This window comes from Larimichthys crocea, chromosome X, assembly GCF_000972845.2.
Source record: "Larimichthys crocea isolate SSNF chromosome X, L_crocea_2.0, whole genome shotgun sequence".
NCBI lineage: Eukaryota > Metazoa > Chordata > Actinopteri > Sciaenidae > Larimichthys > Larimichthys crocea.
Genome location: NC_040020.1, coordinates 31,892,368 through 31,911,934, shown reverse-complemented (window position 1 = coordinate 31,911,934; position 19,567 = coordinate 31,892,368). Strand labels below are relative to the sequence as shown.

The 19,567-nt window shown below is 38.8% G+C and overlaps 2 protein-coding genes across 9 annotated transcripts in view; both read left to right on the top strand.

Annotated features, from left to right (window-relative positions):
• LOC104939516 (B-cell receptor CD22) overlaps positions 1 to 19,567 on the top strand; it is a 509,789-nt gene that overhangs the window by 189,997 nt on the left and 300,225 nt on the right. The window lies entirely within an intron of this gene.
• Positions 671 to 13,133, top strand: LOC104930036 (MORN repeat-containing protein 4). The gene is made up of 5 exons (XM_010744704.3): positions 671 to 1,035; positions 3,286 to 3,357; positions 8,159 to 8,273; positions 10,354 to 10,463; positions 12,735 to 13,133. The coding sequence occupies exons 2-5, from the start codon at positions 3,291 to 3,293 to the stop codon at positions 12,887 to 12,889; spliced, it is 447 nt and encodes a 148-aa protein (XP_010743006.1). The 5' UTR covers positions 671 to 1,035; positions 3,286 to 3,290; the 3' UTR covers positions 12,890 to 13,133.

The window sequence follows — 19,567 nt, the reverse complement described above, 5'->3', positions numbered from 1 at the left end:
TTTCTTATGTAAGACTTTGACTCTATGTCTCCATCTTGATAAAGGTTGGTGCACCAACACCTCCAGTGAGGTCAAAATCAAGCACTTTATCTTCTATCCTTGACAAAGTTTCATACCCTACGTTGTATTTTATACATTTATCTATCCTAATATATTTTAATGAACCAATCAAACAAAGAAAAAGTAGCTGTGAGATGTTATTGGCTTCCTTTCCAGAATCTTAATCACACCAGTAGGCACATATCATCTTAAAAGGCTTGATTAATGCAGGAGCTGCTCTTATTGATAAATGCTGATTAATCAGTTTATCTGGCAACATGGAGTTCAGTGTTGGCTTATTAATAATCAAAGGTGGTTATACCCTAATGCTAAACCCTGGTTTCCCCTTGAGAAACAAAATCACGGCAGCAGTTTCGTTTCATTTGGGTCACCTTGGTTCTTTTTTTCCCCCTCCTCTTCAGCTTTTTACTGAATTAAAGCCTTATTGGCTTTAAATCCATATCACCTCATTTAACAAATCCTCACCACCTCAGTGCAGCTGTTTTAGCGCATAGGGAGAATAATAAATCAAGTTCCATAAAACTCGCCAAAACGCGGGTCTAATCACCAAATTGAAACATGAAATGACACAGTATCATTAACGGGAACCTCGCTTGCCGTTTTACAATCCTACAGAGACAGTGGGCAGCACATAAAAAAAGGCAAGGGCAAACGTTTTAACGGAGGAGCACTCCGGCTAATTAAGTCGTTGAACCCGTTGCCCTCGACAAAGATGTCTCCCGCGGAGGGCTGGACGGCAGAGGTGGCGTTTGTGGAAGAGGGTGGCAGCCAATAGGAAGGCGCCTTGATTCGTGGTCGGAGAATGGCAGCCAATCAGATCGCGGCACCTTGGAGAGACGCTGAGGCAACTCTGCCAGGAAACAAGCAGCTACGGAAAAAGGCGAAATTGTCGCTGAGAGGAGCAGAAATCCTCCAACTGCCGCGTTGTTTTCGGTGATGTAGAGACAAAGGACCGAGTTGCTCTTTATTAAACAGGTAAACCGTTTACGTTCTTTCTCCAGGACAGCTGTGTGTGTGTGTGTGTGTGTGTGTGTGTGTGTTTCAGCGTCATGCCGGCAGGATGAAAGAGATTTGGGCGCCGTTACTGTGGCAACATTAGATGGAGGGATACACACTCCTCCTCCCGTCTGTAGTCTGTAACAGCGTGGCTCATGGCATTTGAGCAATTATTCAGCCTAATAAACAGGCAATGGATGTTTTCTTTATGAGTGTGATGCCTAAATGTTTCTGAAACAACAGAAAGGAGAGGACAGCCCTCGGAGGAAGACAGTAAACACAACCTATCTGCTGAGGAATGTATTTGAAACCTGGTGAAAGCAAAGTGTCAATAAACACAGAGGATGAATGAATGAAAACACATCTGTTCACACCTTTACTGGACTACCAATAGGTCACAAAGCAGTATATTTATTTATTTTTTACCAGATCCAGACACTGGTTACAGTGGTATGAGAATGAGCAGTTATCGAACTGCATTTTACTGACCATCTAGTCGTGTTTTGTAAAATGATAATAAAGTGTGTGTTCAACTAAAAAAAAAACTCCTGTTTGCATTCCTTTAAGGGTCACTTTAACTGATCATGATAACAATAATAATAATAATTGTGTAATGTGATCATTTCTCAGATGGTCCCTTGGTCCAGATCCACCCACTCCACTGAGTTGACTAACTCTGGTTTGGCGTTATGACATGAAACTGTGGTTTTGCGGTTAAAAAAAAACAAAACAATTATCCAATGTGTGCTGCACAGGACTAATGATTAGCCAATCATTTCCACAGACAGGACTAACGCTGTTAAACGTCATCAAGCGTTAAATATGTACACCGGAACCAAAGAGGAGTTACAACAACAGTGGCACCGTTATAAATTGATTAAAATTATCCATTACTTTGAAATCTGAATGTTTTTTTTTTTAACTTGAAAACAAACATGTCTGCATGGCTATGCATCAGTGTCAACTTAAAATGATGTTAGATTCAAGCGGATATGTTGGTCTCTAGCAATTGGCTGGAGAAAATTGAATTAGCCACCCTCATGGGAATCAGTTTTAATGAAGGCAATGACAGACTGAAGATGTAAATAGACAACCTACTGTATACATCTTAGCTGCTTACATTTTTCTGTGTAAGTTCACACACTGTTGGCATTTTGAGAGGATGTCAGGATTGATCGCTGTCCTATTTCACAATGTAATGTTGGCATGCATCAACTCTCCAGAAGAGCAGCAATTTTATCACATTTACTACCTAGATCGGCACATTCCACCTGCTGTACCTAACGCAAACCAAAGCTACAGTTTAAAATTTTGTTTTCTCTTAAAGGTCCATCGTTTAAGATTTAGGAGGATCTATTGGCAGGAATGAAATATAGTATTCATTAATATGTTTTCAGTAATGTATAATCACCTAACAATAAGAATCGTTGTGTCAATCGTTGTCAAGTTATGAGTTTTTCTTACATGCTTGGAAGAAGAGGATGAGGCATGGGAGAGTATTCATTTGGTTACAATCTGAAACTTCACCGCTAGGACCTTTTAAAGAAAAAAACCTAAACAGTCTTCTGATTTTGGAGAAAATCAAGAAAGTGGGTTTGTTCGACCAAATGGAGCAGAACTGGGAACCAGTCTGTTCCAAAGGACATACTTGGCATAGGAGAGCTGGTCAGCTTCAGTCTGACTTCAGCCCCATCCCACGTTTCATGGTTGAACTGATGCTGAAACGATTAGTCATTAAACTAATGAGTCAGTCAACAAAAAACTATTTGATATTCCATTAATTTTTTAGGCCTTTTACTAAGCAAAAACGCCAAACTTTAAATTCCAGTTTCTTGGACTTTTGGTCAAACAAAACCATTTGAAAACATCAATATCAGACCTCGTGTTCTTGAAGAAGAATAGGAACAGATCCCTGCAATGGGATTGGCTGGGTTTAAGAATGAGATGTTCAACAATCACATGACGTAGATAAGTGGATGTCCACATGTTTTTAGCCATACAGTGTATCTAGACTTCCTTGGGAGGTTGTTCAGTGAAAAATCTTTATTGTTGCTTGGGGTTGTGGGGGTTATATAGTTTCTGTGGCAGCATAATCTGGCTTGAAATTATCCCTGAAAGGTGAGCACATTATTTGATGAACTCTCAACTCTACATGCGTGTGTCAGAATGTCAGAGCATCAGGTGATAAACACTAGGTCTTGATGATGATGTCTCTGTTTGTGCCAACAGGACCCATGACCCTGACACGAGGCTCCTTCAGCTACTCCAATGGCGAAGAATATCATGGCGAATGGAAAGAAGGCAAGACTGACCTACTCGCTCACCTGTCCATCCTCCATCACTGCTGTTGTAAATGTGATTAAGACAGTTATGCATCTAAGGTCATGTAAATGCCACAGTTGTATTTGATTCCTTTAATAATGCTCTTGAGTGAAGTAAGTATAACCACAGTCACATATATGGAGTGCTCAGACTGTAAGATGTAAGATGTATACATCTTAAAGGTGTTTCTCGGTCGGTCACATTTGGTATGTTCTCAGCTCACCATATGGACATCGGTGACTCTTATCAGGGTCATGGGAGAGATGAGTCAGTGAAAGCATGGATATCTTTGGTTTTAGACAGCTGCAAGCGCTGTCAACGGGACATTTTTGTGGGGAGCAGGATGTATTTAACAGAACATTTCTTCATCTTTAATATTTGTATAAATTAACTAAATTTAAGAACATTTTTGTGGAAAGATGAAAGTGGCTTACAGTACCTCTGTCAGTCTTTTATTTACTTCTGAGCAGTCCAACAGTGACTAGTATCACATCAGTTAACAGTGACAGTAAGCTTGAATGTTTCAGGAATTCTAATGTGGTGGGTTTCTTATTATTTTTATGAAATCACAATTTAGAGGGGAAAAAACAACCATCTACATATCTTTGAATCACATCAGTTGTGGAGCCTATCTTCCACCATTCTTGTGTTTCCCAGGAAGGCAGAGCAGTGTGACACTAAGATAATTGGAGCACACCCTCTGGTATATTGTTTTAAACTATAAATCACTGAAAGATTGAAGAGGTGTGTCTACCAAGTCACCACATTAATTGAGTGAATCTGGTGCCACTGTGGAGCTTTTTGGCTCAGCCTTAAATCTTAGTGACATTGGCAGATATGGGTAGGGTTTTCCCCAAGTGCTCCCTCTGTGAAACACAGAGTGCTTGTGATAGTCTGTTTTTATCTCACAGTTACGCCAAGCTTTGTGGGTGACAGGTGCACAGTAACAGCCCCATATTATGCCTTTGAGCTAAACCCTACCTTGCCCTATTGGGACTGGTCCAACCACTAGGCACTTGTTTTATGGGTTCTCTTCCAGGCTTGGATCCCAAATGAGGTCCTGGTCTCTTAGATTTAGAGAAGGTCATTTATTCCCAAAGGTGCCCGTCCACAGAGGGTTTTGAATAGCTCTTTGCCTGCACCCTACTGGGACCAATTTTTTCAATTTTCTTGTCTCCCAAGTCAAATGAGTATAACTCCTGGATTCCACTGGGCATGGCTCCTTGATGTTGTGGCCACGAAGCTGTTTTGGTCTGTTCTCCATACGACGTCGTGTCCTACTGGAAGCATTTCAGAAGCAAGTGTTTTGCCTGCTAGACTTTGTTAACCTAACCTTTACTTGGTTTATGTGCTTCTACCATAAGTAAGTAGGCTATGTAGTCAAATAGTTTCCCTTTTTACTGTTTTTACAATGGGAGTGTGCACTGGGTATTTTATTTTGAAAATTATCTGTTTCTGTGTTGGACGTCCGGTTGGTTGCAACTGCCGTCACAAATACAGCTGTGTATTTTCAAAGCAAAGCAGAGAGCTGCTTCTAAGATGCTTCTGAAATGCGCCACAGTGCTTCTTCTGGAATCACAATCATTGTCAAGGCCAAACTCAAAAAGCTTTGCAGCAAAATTTGCAATACATTTGGACAGAAACATGGATAATGGTACCACAGAAGTCCAGTGTGTAGGATTTGGTGGCATCTAGCAATGACTGCAGAAGCCAGCTGAATGCTACTCACCTCACCACCTGCTGCCAAGCATGAATAACTATGGTGGCATATTATATGCCATTTCTGCCATATTCTGTGAATACAACCCCCTAATTCCTACACACTGGACTGTTAAGGATACCTATTAGGATAAAGTGGGAACATAAGCAAATATGATACAAAAAAAAAAGAAATTTCATGTCAGACCGGAGGGCTGGAGAAGAAAAGTGGGTATACTGTTAATGAGTCACAACAGCAAAACTAGTTGGCTTTTAAATGAATCTGCACTTGCACAGATTGCATTTAATAGGCTTAAAAACAGAAATGGGTGTCAAACTGAAGTCAGTAACTACAGGAAAATGTAAACACGCACACGCAGACCATCTGGTGCCAGTGAGCCCGCTGCGACAGGATATCACACTACCTAAACCAGTATTTGCAGTTTGACAAAAACACTTTGACAACCTTTAGGGGCAAGGTTAGACAAAGAACAAAAGTTTGGCATGAAAGCCAGCGTGAAGCTGTGGGTAGAAACATATGGTCTGTGATGAAAAACTGTTAAACTGGTTTGGCTGGGATGCTCTCTCAGGTTTTTACACAGCAGTGTTATTATTATTTTTCTTTTAGCACAGACGTTTCTAAGAGATGACTAAAGAAATGAGTCCACTAATAGAACTGATGCAGCTTTGTATTGACCTGCCAGGATTTATTAGCATTGTGTTAATTGTTCTGTTTTTTTTAGTCGCACTAACTTAAAAGCTGTTTTTAAATGTACCTGGTTGCTTTTGCTACACCTGTGCTACACTTTTACTATTCTTACTATACATTTACTGCATTCATTCACTACATTTACTGTATGTGAGTGTTGCTGCTGGTGAACAATGTTCATTCAGCCCGATTTACTTCTTGTTCTTGTATAAATTATGTCAGTATTATCATGAGAGAGATTTGTTTAACCATATCCATTACTTCCTGTTAGATGGCTCCCTTTGCATCCATTTACATATCCATATTTTAATTTACCTACTGTTAACAACTTTTTAATTAAGCATCTCCCTCCACATTGCACACTTCCATGTGTAAAGAAAGATTAAGAACACCAAGGAATATGTTTTGTAGCACTTCACATCCATTTCCCCAAATATGTGTCCTGATTTTAACACCACAAGTTGAATTAACACTGCTGACTTTGCTCTGTAATAAGTAAATATGCGTGTATGTGTTGGGAGGTGTTATCATGGACGCAGGTTGATGCTTGTCGTCTCTGCGTCCATGCATGCAAAGTCACTGTTTGCACACAAACATGTAGGTATGTGTCGAACAGAGGTCTATGGTGTCACATGAATAATTCAGTGGAGCGCTGGTTGAAGACAGGCCCGGGGGCTATCAGGTTACAGGAAGTAGGGTGGGTACATCCACAACAGCCAAGGCACAGCCAGAAGCCATTTACTACTGTACTTCGTCCATGCAGTCATTTAACATCTATGCATTACCGCTATTGATTGACATAAAAGCCGGACAAAATCAGCTAAACCGTAATTAGCTGGAGACCGTGACCCGACACGAGATTGGAGGAAGGCGTTACAAAGGAGCTGAGCGACAGATTAGAGTCTGTCTGGAGGGATCAAATCCAAAGAGATGGAGAGGAAATTACTGTCCCTTGGTGCAGCACTCCACTGCTAATCTGTCCCTTTAGTAAAAACTAAACTGTTTCGCTTCTTAGCGTTTTGTAAAGTGCTTACACCTTTGCCACTTGATTTCATTATATTCAATAGCACCATTCATACTGTGGTAGTGCTCTATAATGCTTGATGGAAGACACTCTTTTTGGCGCTTGTGGCCAGATGACCACGGCCTCCTTGACACTGCACAGATTGTCAAGGAGGCCGTGTAAAGTTTCCTCCTCAGGACTCTCACTCGCTTGTCAGGGCTCCCGCGGGGATCAAGAGTTGGATTTAAGCCCCTATTGGCCCTCTTCTTTACCCATATATACTTAATCGAGCCTGGTTTGTGTGCATACACACACACACACACGCACATCTGCACATATATGGATGCAGAATGTTTCAGAGGACTTTAAAAATGGAATGCAGAGCTCCAGATTTAGTTTCTGCCAAATCTCTTCTCCAAATCTCCCGTGAAAACCCTGCTGAGATTAGGCAGAGAGCAGCACTTTAAGCAGCCCTGACAGATGGACTGCCTAATTTACTTTGCCATTAGCCTAGTGACAACACTCACTAGGCTCACCCTTGCCTCACCCCCCTGCCAAGCAGCCCGCCTCCTCTCTTGTAAATCCCAATCCCTTGTTAGGGTTTCCCCCACATTAGATCTTGCCCATTTCTCTCCTCTCTGCCGGTTTCATGCCACTTGGTGAGCTCACATTAAATCCTATTTCTCGCTTACAGCTGCCAGGAGGATCCCGGGACCTCCTCAGCCTGTGTCCAACTGTGCCTCACATCCAGTTATTTTCCTAATTACTGCTGGGCCTGCTAATACTGTAGAGGTTGGCAGGGAGAGTTGCTCACTTCTTTTCCTCTCTGTCATCCTCCTGATCCTGGAAATTAATTGCAGAATTAGAGGGAAAATTGGTTCTCATCTCCATGGGAACATTTTAAGAGGTGTAAAATGAAAGGGAGCAGCTCACTTTTTTTATGTATTGCTGCTAACTCATGAAAAACTCCTTTTACTAATGTTCTGAAAGCCTTGAATGTGTTATTCATGCTGAGATTGTATGTTCACACTGTTACAAGCTGTGTAACATGTTAATTTCTGAAGCCTGTGGTTTGATTTTACAGTTTATCTCCTCAATTGTCTCCTGGGAGAAAATCCAAATTTGTACAACACTTTGACATATGATGAATATTGATTTGTTGCTAATAATATCACAACTGTGGTTTATGAAACTTGAATGAGCAGAGGTGGAGATCAGATGAGAAACTGCAACATGTAAAATTAAAATAGCCCAAAAACAATCACATTACATCATTCCCATCATATTTTATTTCTTATTCATTTTTAAATAAACTGAATCTCATATCTTAAAATCTGTTAACTGAACGCTGTGTGTGTTTGCTGCTGCAGGTCTGCGTCATGGCCTGGGTCAGCTGACTTTCAGTGATGGGACGTGCTACACGGGGCAGTTTGAGAACGGCCTCTTCAATGGCTGTGGGATACTGGTCTTCCCTGATGGATCCAGGTCTGTGCTTCACTTCCTGCTTACCTTGACCTTTGAAAGGACCAGTGTGTAGGATGTAGTGGCATGTAGCACCAAGGAGAAACTACAGGGAAAGGCCCCTTTTAAGAGCCAGTATTAAATTAGTCTGTTCTGGGCTGCTCAACATTTTCAGGTGATTGCACACTAGTGAAAGCATAGTTATGAATATTATATTAAATTTCTGCCATATTCTGCAAATAGAGCGCACTAAATCTGACACACTGGACCTTTAATATTACCTGACATCAATATTACCTGTCATGGATGGAGGCGTGAACTTTAGGACAGCATTTAATTAATTATCATTCATTTTATCATTGTTAAATTGATTAATTGTTTTGTCTGTGAAATGTCACAAAACAGAGATACAACTTGTGTGATGTCTTAAACTAAACAAAAGAAAATAAATGATAGTCAAATTTTTCCGCCAATTAACTTCAGCTCTAGTTAACTGTGTGTTTGTTTTCCATAAACGGCACTCTAAATCCCCTTCCTACTGTAGAGATTTTATTATCTATTATGCTGTTAATTATTTTTATGATTAATCAGTTATTTCATCAGATATCAGGTTTTCTCTGACCAACAGTTCACAACCCAAACACATTTATTTTACAATTAAATAAAACAGCAAAATGCAACAAATCGTCACATTGTATAAGCTGAAAAAGTATTATTATAATTTATTCTGATAATCATTGTCAAGAAAATGAATGAGAATTAAGATTGTAGATTAAAATGAATGATATACCAAAGGTGAGTTCAGTTGACCCCAGTCTCCTTTGTATCTTGAAATATTTTGAAATAAGCCAGTGGAGAAATAAACAGAGAAGGAAAGAAATTAATCAGACTGCAGCACCAAACCATATCTATCTATATATATCTATCTCTATAATAGATAGATAGATAATGAAAATAGAAAGATCAGCTAGATACTAGCAGATCGAGAGACGAGAGGAGAGCGAGAGCGGAGGAGAGCGGAGAGCAGATGAAACATCATTCATTTTTATGCCATTCTTTATTTATTTATCAGAAAAGAATTTCTGGCTCTGTGACCCTAACAGATTAACACAACAAAATCCCAAGTTCAGATTCTGTTCCTTTAACCTCCGTTTAGATGAGGTGAAATGTTCAAGTACAGTGTAGTCTGTTCATGGTCATCTGTTTAAAAAAAAACAAACCCAAAACAGCCTTTGGAGACGTGTTTTTGAAAGTGTTAAATGAATAAATAAATAATTAGCAGAAAATCTGTTCAGTATCAAATAGACGTGAAAGGACTCTTTGTAGCTTGCTCCTCCAGAGGGCAGCTACAATAGATTCAGTGAAGAAGAGGTTTTGAACCGCTGATGTTTTGAACACTAAATCAAAATTCTAATTAATCAGTTTTAAATAATAATTATTTATATATATATTATTTTTCTATTGGCATTATGAAGCAAGGCAGTGCTTCTTTAGTTTCCATGTTTGAACCCTGGAATCCTATGCTCTCTGGCACTTCAGCCTTGTGTCAGTTTGTGGCTGGTTTGACACTGAAGTGAAAGTGGTGACATATTGTGCTCATGCTGTGCGTTAGAAAAGAATGAGATTCTGCACTTTGATTCACATTATTTTATCCCAGCTGTCTGTAAAACCATCATGTAAAGAATCACAGATGAGATTGTGGTGCGGCATCATATACATTGCCTGTGTTGTGTATTGTATCTTAAGTTAGTTTTGTTGTTTGTCAACTCAAATGTATTGTTTATTGACTTGCAGATTGCGTAGAGAAGTAATGAAAATCTTTATGTGTTTGATTCTGTCACTTATGTGTTGTGATTTTTCTGTTGTGTTTAAGGAAAGCTTGGATACTTTAGTGCATTTTTACAACATTGCTACATAGTAGAAGACAAACCAGTTATTGTTCATGCACCTATAAAAGCATTCCTCATGCTTTTCAAAAACATCTCACCTCAGCTGTTGTCCTCACTCCTCACCTTAATCTATATTAGGATGCTGGGAATGTGAGCTTTTTTTTCTACTTTGTAAACGTGTTTTTATGTCAATGTTGTTGTTTTTTTTTTTTTAGGTATGAAGGTGAATTTGTTCAGGGAAAATTCCAAGGTGCTGGCATCTTCACTCGCTTCGATGGGATGAGGTTTGAGGGAGAGTTTAAAAGCGGATGTGTGGATGGCTACGGTAAGATTTCACTACTCAACTTATTTTCCTCAGAAAGATACAAATGAACCAGAAAGATAGCCTGTACTCTTGTAATCTTCTAATAAACATACTTCCACTGCATGGCACAGCTCGACTCTTGGAACTGGTCTTTTTTGGTTTTCCTTTGGAAAAAGTGGTGGATAGTATCTAGGACATGGTACTTTTTTTGCTATCCAAGTGTGCTGAGCAGATACAGAAAAAGGTCGACTGAAAACACAGCTGAAAGGATCTTAAAAGGAAAGGATATCCTCCTCCTCATTATTCTAGTGTGTTTGTGTCACGTTCAAGGTGATGTTACGGCAGGTTCACCCAGCTAAGCTTTAACGATCAGCTAAGAATCTCGCCTACACCGGGCTGAAGTGGAAAAATGAATAAAATAAAAAAGCCTGGTACAAAAGAATGTCAAGTTGTGTCGTACCATGTAGTGAAAATGCAGCAATTCTAACTTTTGAATACAGTGATATGGGTGTTTAGGCATCTAAACCCTGTCTCTGACCCCTCAGGTCACATTTGGGTTACATCAACCATTGTTAATGGTCATCTTATCACTGAGATTAAAGATTAAGTACTTTAAAATGCTTGTAACAGAGGGAAATGCATCAGAAACGAAGGTTTGAAATGTCACAATCTCAATTTGACAACATTTGATTTGAGTTCATTGCCTCATTTTAACATTTTGTTCAGTTTTTCATCTCTCTAATTGTTAAAGTTCATGTCATGTCTCACAAAATAAGAGTTTAAGTTTTGAAGTAAAGGTTTCAGTCACATTGTCACAGTACTGTCTCTATTCTTTGTTTTAAATACTTTTTGATGATATTAAACTGTGAAACGTGTTAATTGTCTGGTCTGAAGCCCGCTGTGCATCTGCGCTCATAGTCTCTGGAGGTAATCAACACATTTTTTATTTGAAGGCTCCTGGGTGGCCATGGTGAAACGATGTGTCGCCGTGACAACCGGCTAATTTTTGTGCTAGTAAAAATAGAGGTGGAACAGAAAGATTTCTTTAACAACCTTAAATGAAAGCTGGGCCAGGTGGCATTTTCAAAGAAAGGACTGCATTCCTAAAGGCTTTTTTTTTTTCTTTTTTTTTTAGTTAAACATTAACCCAAGTTCACCCAACAGTTAACCCTAACCCATTATATGAAGGAAACAAGGACTCAAACAGATGACAGAAGATTAATGAGTCTCAGCTTAGCTAATAATACCATATATTTTCAAAAAGGGACTTAACATAGGAGTGCTCACAGTAGATGGGTAAAGTTGTGTGTCCCCAAAACTTGTGTCCCTCTTAGCAAAGAAAAAAAAGTGTTGATGGAGTGCAGGACAAATCTCTGTTAAAAAATCAAATCTTACTGCACACAAGTTCTTTTTATATTTATATATAAGTGACGAAAACTGAAGATGAATGCAAAACATGCTGTTTGCTCCAAGAATAACTCTTGAGATTTTGTTGATTTGCAATTATTTGTAAATGTGACTTGACTTTGCTTACTGTTGGTTTGCTAAGGTTTATATTCTGTTTACTGCTGCAGCTTTGGATTTCTTAAATGCTGCCTCATCACCGTGTTCATATATAACACATTTGCATTAGCGAATAAAACTTGTAGAACTTGTATTTCCAGCTGGGTTACTTTTTTTAAACATATTTAGCGTAGACAGTTTTATAGTTATGTAAGACGAGAAGAACAAAAAACTTATTTAATGTTAGGAAAGATCGTGATGTTGGTTTTTATGTTAAAAAAGTTGTTGTATTATGTCTTGTGCTTCGAGACAGCAAAGACTTTTTCAATATAATACCATTATCTTTTTCTAACATTAAAGATCCTGTACTCTAGACAGTGAGATTTGCATTCCTTTTAGTATAAAGCTGTGAAAGTATGAAAACACTCAGTCCACAGAGAGATGCACACAGCATCACACTCAGAACCAAATGCACAATCAGAAAGATGTGCTAGAGCTCCAGAGAGAAGCTTGAGAGAGGGGATGTAAAACTATAGTGAGATGTTATTGGTACATAAAATCACATATGTATCTTTTTATGGCTATATACTTCAAATAAAACACAGGAAAGGTGTAGATTGTGTACACAGCAAAGACTACACAACCATACAGGCAGAAATCGTGTTTAATCCAAAATGAACATATTTAGTAAAAGACAGAGAATGTGTTCATTATCATTGTTTAATAATCATTGTTTGAAGTGTTTTAGGTATTTACTTCTGAGTCTGAGTCTGAGTTTGTCTGGTCCAGGAGTACTAGCATTTCCAGACGGAGGCCCTGGCGGCGGTGGCACGAGCCATGAAGGCCTGTTTGAGACTAACGAGCTGATGAGGAGGGAAAACAGCCAGGGAGCTGTGCAGAGAGCGCAGGCAGCAGCCACCAAGGCCAGAGCTCTGGCCATGTGACCTGGAATACATCAACCTTTGCGAGTATCAGGATCCTCCTCCTCCCATCCTCCTCCTTTTGGTTTGAACAGCTGATGATGTTATTTATTAATAGATTTTTCTGTCATCCAGTTTTCTTTGGCGGCTGTGATTTAACATGTCAGCAGATTGTTTTTTTAAGACTTATCTCTCGTACCTGCAGTATTCTCTGGAGTAGAAATCAATGGCTCCAGTAAGCTGATATGTGTCCGCTGTATATAATTCTCATTTTTGCATGCGATTAAAAAGCCACTGATTCAGGATCACCTGAGCCAAACACAGATGAACTGTTCAGTCAACACACTGGTGCAAAATCTGCTTCAGGCTAAGCTAACCTGACAAAACATAACTCTGGATTCAAAAGTGCATATAGGGCTTTTACTAGTAAACACTGATTTGGTGATTTTCATTTCATCTGATTTTATACTGGGCTCAATTTGGTAAAAAAAAGTGTTTAGTTAGTTTAGTTTAGTTGGATTGGGATTCGATTGCATTTTATAGAACTTGAATCTTAGTATTGAATCCTTAATTAGTCCAATAAGATTATTTTTTGTTGTTGTAAGTAATTAAAGTTATAAATAACTAAAACTCAAAGAATCAATTGATATGTAATTATCTTTTGTTCACTGAGAAGGAGGAACTTTTTTCACGGCAGCCTAATTAATGTTTACAATCTGAGAATGAGATGAGCTGCAGAAGATAGAAACGTGTTAAAATAACAGCTGTAGTTTAACTTACTTTGCACACTTTATCATTAAAAAGTTACTCGCAGCAACTTATGAAGGTCCCAATTCAAAACTAAAACTAAATTACTCATGTACTCATGATTGTAATGAGTTTCGGGATGTAGTCAGGAAATATAGTCATTTAAATACTGTTAAAACAAAGGTCATGTTAAACTATCAGATACAAAAACTGCTTATACACCAAACAAAACTCTAATCAAAATAACTGAGATAACATTGCACTATTAATTATGTAGTTAGACTTTAGAAAATTACCCAAAATAACTTTTGATATAATAAAATTTACCAAACTTTCTTTCAAATTGCAACTTCATAATATATACATATATAACTCTAAATTGCCAGATCAGTGCTTACTGGGTTTCTTGCCTTTCTGTTGTTCTGACATCTGACCTCTTATTGGTGCTCTACTATTTAAAGTTGGTGAAGATGGCGTTAGCAAAATGTCAGAAGGGAGTAGATTTTAGCTAAAGTAAATGCGAGCAGTATCTTTTGTTGTTTTCTTTCACTCAGTGCCATTACAGCTCAGTCTGATCACAGATCAGCAGGAACATCTCCCTCAGTGCCAACCACACAGTGCCAACAGGCTGCAGCTGATCCAGAATCGGTGGCTCGTCACAAGAGAGGAGGTTGGGGGATGTAAAAAGATGGGGATAAATAGCGGAAGGGAATGGCAAGTGATGGGGTAATGAGTGCAATTTCTGTTTTGGAGGTGCAATTTGATAATAACGTGCAATTTTTTTGCCTGAAAGCAGCAAGATTTACATTAGAAGAAAAAGAAAGACGCTAGCTGCTTTGTCTGCAAAAGAGGTTTTGTGGGTCAAAGGGAGGCGCGTGTGTTGAAATGAGGCTGGGTATCAAATGACTCTGTGAACTCAAAGGGTTTTATTTCAGAAATACATGCAAATCAATTTTTTTAATGTGAAATTTGACATTTTAAAAAACATTTATGTCTTGTGAGCAAAAGATCATTTGTATTTTTTTAGCAGGAAACCATTACGTGCTTTACCTTAACGTCAGGGTTAATTTACTGAAACAAGACATCATGATTAATGATTATTTTAATGGTTTTTTGGTCTGTTTTTGAAATGAAACTCTTTTTGCCCGCAAGGCAAAAAAACGCTCTCGTCTGCTTTGTGCAGGTTTTTTTTTCTTTTCTCTCACATACCTGAGTAACTTTCTGTCACTTTCAATGTTTAGTGTTTATGTATAAATCACCGAAAGAAAAAAAAAATCACCCCCACCCCCCGCAGAGGAGGAAAAAAAAAAGGTGTAAGCATCACTTTTGTGAACTTAACAAAGCTCGTGATAAGCTCTAACTAACACATAGTTCATGCGTGCCTCGTGCCTGCTGGGAATCAGCGTCTGTCTGTGTAATGAGACTGGTGTGTAGACGTGCCATATGTGTGTGTAGTCGTACTGTGGGTTGTATTGGCGGGTGGGTGGGGTATTAAATGGGAAATGGAGTTAATTGTCGGTTATGTGATTATCTCGGAGTGCGATTAATTTAGGATGTGGTTTGGGGGGCTGATGTCTTCCCCACTGACCAATCTGACATCGAAAACAGCCGGACTGATGGAGGCATCTCACACCTTTTAATTGGCTCTGGGATTCGATCAGAGACACTTTTAAATGGAGCTGACTGTTGCCTTTAGCTGAGGTGGTTTTTCAGACCCGAGGGGGGAGGGGGGAGGGGGGAATTTGATATGCACTTCAATGATCTGTCAGTCAGTTGGACACTGTGTTATCATCAGGCAAAAACCTTGTGACTTTGTTTTTAGTGGTTGTTGCTTTTGTTTGTTTTCTTTTAATGTTCTTGATGAACTTGATGATCCCACATCGTTTCACAGTTTGAGAAAATACTGGAGGGATCGCGAAACCCTTTAAAGCGCACCTTAAAATCTCAACTTGAAAAGTTGCCGTTTGATATTAGCATAAAAGATTCAGCAGTTGGCATGAGTTACACTGTCTGTTATGTTTCACTGTGATGATGAGTCTCCACAATAAAAGAGGGTGTAGTCGAAATCCAACCTAAAACAGAATTATCAATCAGCTCTATTGGCTATAAGGGACTTGTGTTTATGTAGTGTTTTTTTCTGAGCGGTAGTATGTGGCAGCATGTGGTTGATTAGAGAAAAAGCGCGTCACCCACATATTTTTTCACTGTGTTGTTTGTATGTCCATTCCAAGCACTGATTGAAATATCTGAATTTTTATACATAAATCTATAAATAGTGTCGCACATGACTCTGACACTCCATGAATGGGAATGGAGTTGCCAGTTTTCAGCAACCCCCCAGGGAGAACACCAGACTTTGAAGCTAAATTACTGTAATGTAATGACTGTAATGACAGCGCCAAAACACTTTTACACCCATAAGCTTACATTGTGAAAGAAGCGACTGTAAACTGTGAATAAATTACTTGTTTTACTATCAGACTTGGATCGGTTTGGTCTGATAACATTTCAAAAGTCTAGCAAAGCTGCACAATTATATTGTTTTATCCCACTGGGCGCCACAATGTGGAAGCATATGCAGAAGATCCGAATAATTTCATGCCCAGAAATCAAGCTTTTTCTGGCTTCAGGTGCCACTGAGCAGACTTGATAAGAATGAACGGAGCCCCGCCTCCCATACTGTATCCAGTTCTCTTTATGCATACATGGTTTTTCACATGTCCTTTTGAAAAAATGAAGGGTTTCATCAACAAACTCTAGAGGGCTTTTAATTTGAAACGGATACAGGGAGTCTTGAGTTGGACTAACAGTGTAATGCAGTAACAGGGCGTCCTGCCAGAGCTTTTCTGCCAATAAAAACCACTATATGGACACAAGCTCTTAAAAAAGAGAATATTTGATTTTTTCTCTGTTGTTTTCTGCTTAAGCAGTCTCAGCTACGATGAGACAAAACAACAACAGAAGACATGAATAAACACGCAGTGATCCTAAAAATGTTATGCAGGGGTTGTGTTTTTAAAGAGGGGACACAAATTTTGACTCTTTTATTAAAGATCATGGAATAACATTTAGATGTCCTCAAGTCGTCCGATGTGATTGTTAGCTTAAAGGATCAGTTCCAGATTTTAAAAAAAATGCTTATTTGGTTTCTTGCCAAGATGAATATAAAGCTACAGCCAGCAAGCATAGCATAAAAACTGGAGACACCTGTCCACACTTATGCTAAGCTAAGCTACCTCAGCAAGAACCAGAATACATGTATTTCACAAAATGTTAGTGTGGTATTTCAGAAATAAGCTTGTTGTCTTACCATAGGTCATGATGAAAACAGTTTTATCTTGCTGGAAGGCTGATTTTTAAGTATTAGCCAGAGCTATTCTAGCAGTTTCCACCTGCTTCCAGCTTAAGCTAAGATAAACAACTCGTGGACCTGCAGTATAAGATTAGTGTCAATCAGCATTGAACATTAAAGTGTTTTTCTAAAATGTCAGACTGTTCCTTTAAGTTTTAAAAACCTGTTACAGATCTAAAAATCAAACTCGTTATCTGAATATTCTGTTTTAGAAGTGATTTCAAATCATCCGAGGAGACTTGATGCCTTTAAAATAATTTATTGTAACAAAATGTGAATTTTGAGGTTTTCTGGACTTTTTTTTATTGAGGCTGTAAGACTGTTTATTTTACACCTTGTATTTTACAAATTTAAGTTGTATGTAAAATGTGTTGTTTTTCTCTGTATATATTAAGAAGAAGTGGTTTGAGTCTGTCGAAAAAAATGTTTACTTGTGTCACTACACAGATGTGAGGACTAGAGATGTAATCAGTGTCATTATATTTTCAGTAGACCTGCAGTGTTCACCTTTTACACACAAGCAAAGACACTCAAGTCTGTGTGTCCCAAAACCAAACCTGTTACCATAATTCCCACTATAATGAGAAAATAAGGAAAGAGCACTCTGTGGCTCTGGTAGTTGTTTGATTGTTGTGATGCAGAGGGAGTTTAACAAGTGCCTGAAAAAAAAACCTTCTTCTACTGTGCTTTGAATACTTTGAATACTGCCTGACTGTTTTACTAACTTTTTCTTAAGTGTCACAGTTTTTTTTAAGTAGTGTCCTTTCTCTGCTTAATGAAGATAAGTCAGAAAGGCAGTGTGGGGGTGGAGGACAGTGGTCATCCAGTATACACTATCGGACTCTGGTGATGTTATAGCCTAATGACTAATGACACGAATGACTCACTGCCTTCACTTACTTCAGGCCTCGGCATCTGCTCTTGGCTCAGTTTTAGGCAGAACAGCTGATTGCAAATATCTCAAAGACAGAAAGTGAAACAGCAGATGTCATTAAAGTCATCATTAAAATGATACAATTCATCAGATATTTTAGATTTTCAACAACAGCACACGAAATTAGATAGTTTAGGTCCCACATTATTTAGTTGTTAGAATTTTATTTTGAAATTAATTTTGATTTAGTTAAACTCTGATTTTACACATTAAGATAAGTTTATCTGCCACAGGAAGTACCGCTCAACCTGTGATAACAGCTTGATGTGACCCTTATGTCATCAGGGCGGTCTCAGTTTGGGCCTGAACACTTTTTTAACAGAAAGCCTGTGCTACAAACCAAGCAGGGAGGGTCTACTGAAAGATATCATGGGAATTGTAGGAGCCTAACTAGAGCTTAAGAGTCAGGATAAGATCCCAGTCTCTGCAGCTTCAATTTTGACCATTTAAAAAATTTGGTATTGCAAGTCCTCCAGCTGAGCAATACCAAATTGTTGGAGTACCATTTTAAAGGCCATTAAAATGCAAAATAAATGCCACAGTACTGAATGGCTGTCAGGAGCTAATTCAAATGAGGTAAATCTGAAGTACCTTTTCTTGTTTAGCTGCTGATTGGATAGATTTAATTAATTGTTGATTGAAAGGACTCAATTATCACCAAACCCACTGAGAATTACTCAATACCTTAAAAGGACCGGCATCCAGTGGTGTCCAATTCAATGGATTTCATTGCTAACGACAAAATGCCATTCGATTAAATGCATGTAGTTTGAATTCAGTAACTAACAATTACGTTTTTTAAACAGATCTCACAGTCTTCATTCAGTGAATGGAGCTGACTCAGGTGTCATAAACGACGTGCATGTGAACAGCATTTTGGTCAGATTCAGGGCCGAGATGTTTCTGCTCAGTCAGGAGGTTCTTAGTCGATTTCCAAAACTTGAATTTGGCTCAAAAGTAAAAGTATTGAAAAAGCTTTTGTTGCCTTACAAAAACTTAAACATAAACTTGAACTACGGATACCAGGATGCATCTGAAATGTTCTAGTAAATAAGATCTAGATAATGTGGGACCTTTTCAACAAACCCTCTGACACACACATTGTATGTTTCACACGGGGCTTTGTTGTTGCTGTTTTGGCACCTTTAAACCACTGAAAAAGCATCTGAACACTAAAAACTGAGGCCTGTTGTTGTCACAAAGCCATGTCACTTTTGTTGTTTTTGAAGATGTCACGCAAAAGTAAAATAAATAAAATGGATATGAACCCACAGAGGAACAATAAAGAAAATGCATGAAATTCAACTGGATTATTTTTTCCTTTTTCTTCTGTGTTTTTTACCGAGCAGAGGTGTGAGAGGCCGCTGGGACACATGAAACACTGAAACCACTGAACAATAAAACATACAACCACACACACATGTGGAGGGATTTTGAACTCTGATCACACACCTCGGCAGGTCTAGTGATTATTTGTGGAGCTTGGCTGTCGGAGCTCCCCTCCTCCCCTCCCCCTGCTCCGTCCTCCCTTCCCCCCACCCACTCTCTGCTTTGCTGTCACTAAAATAGCTTTAAGGTGTGTTTAGGTTGGACTTTAACCCTTCCGCCTTTTTCGTCTCCTTGGCAACCGTCCAGAGTTCCCTTAATTTGTATCATCTCAATCTCAAGT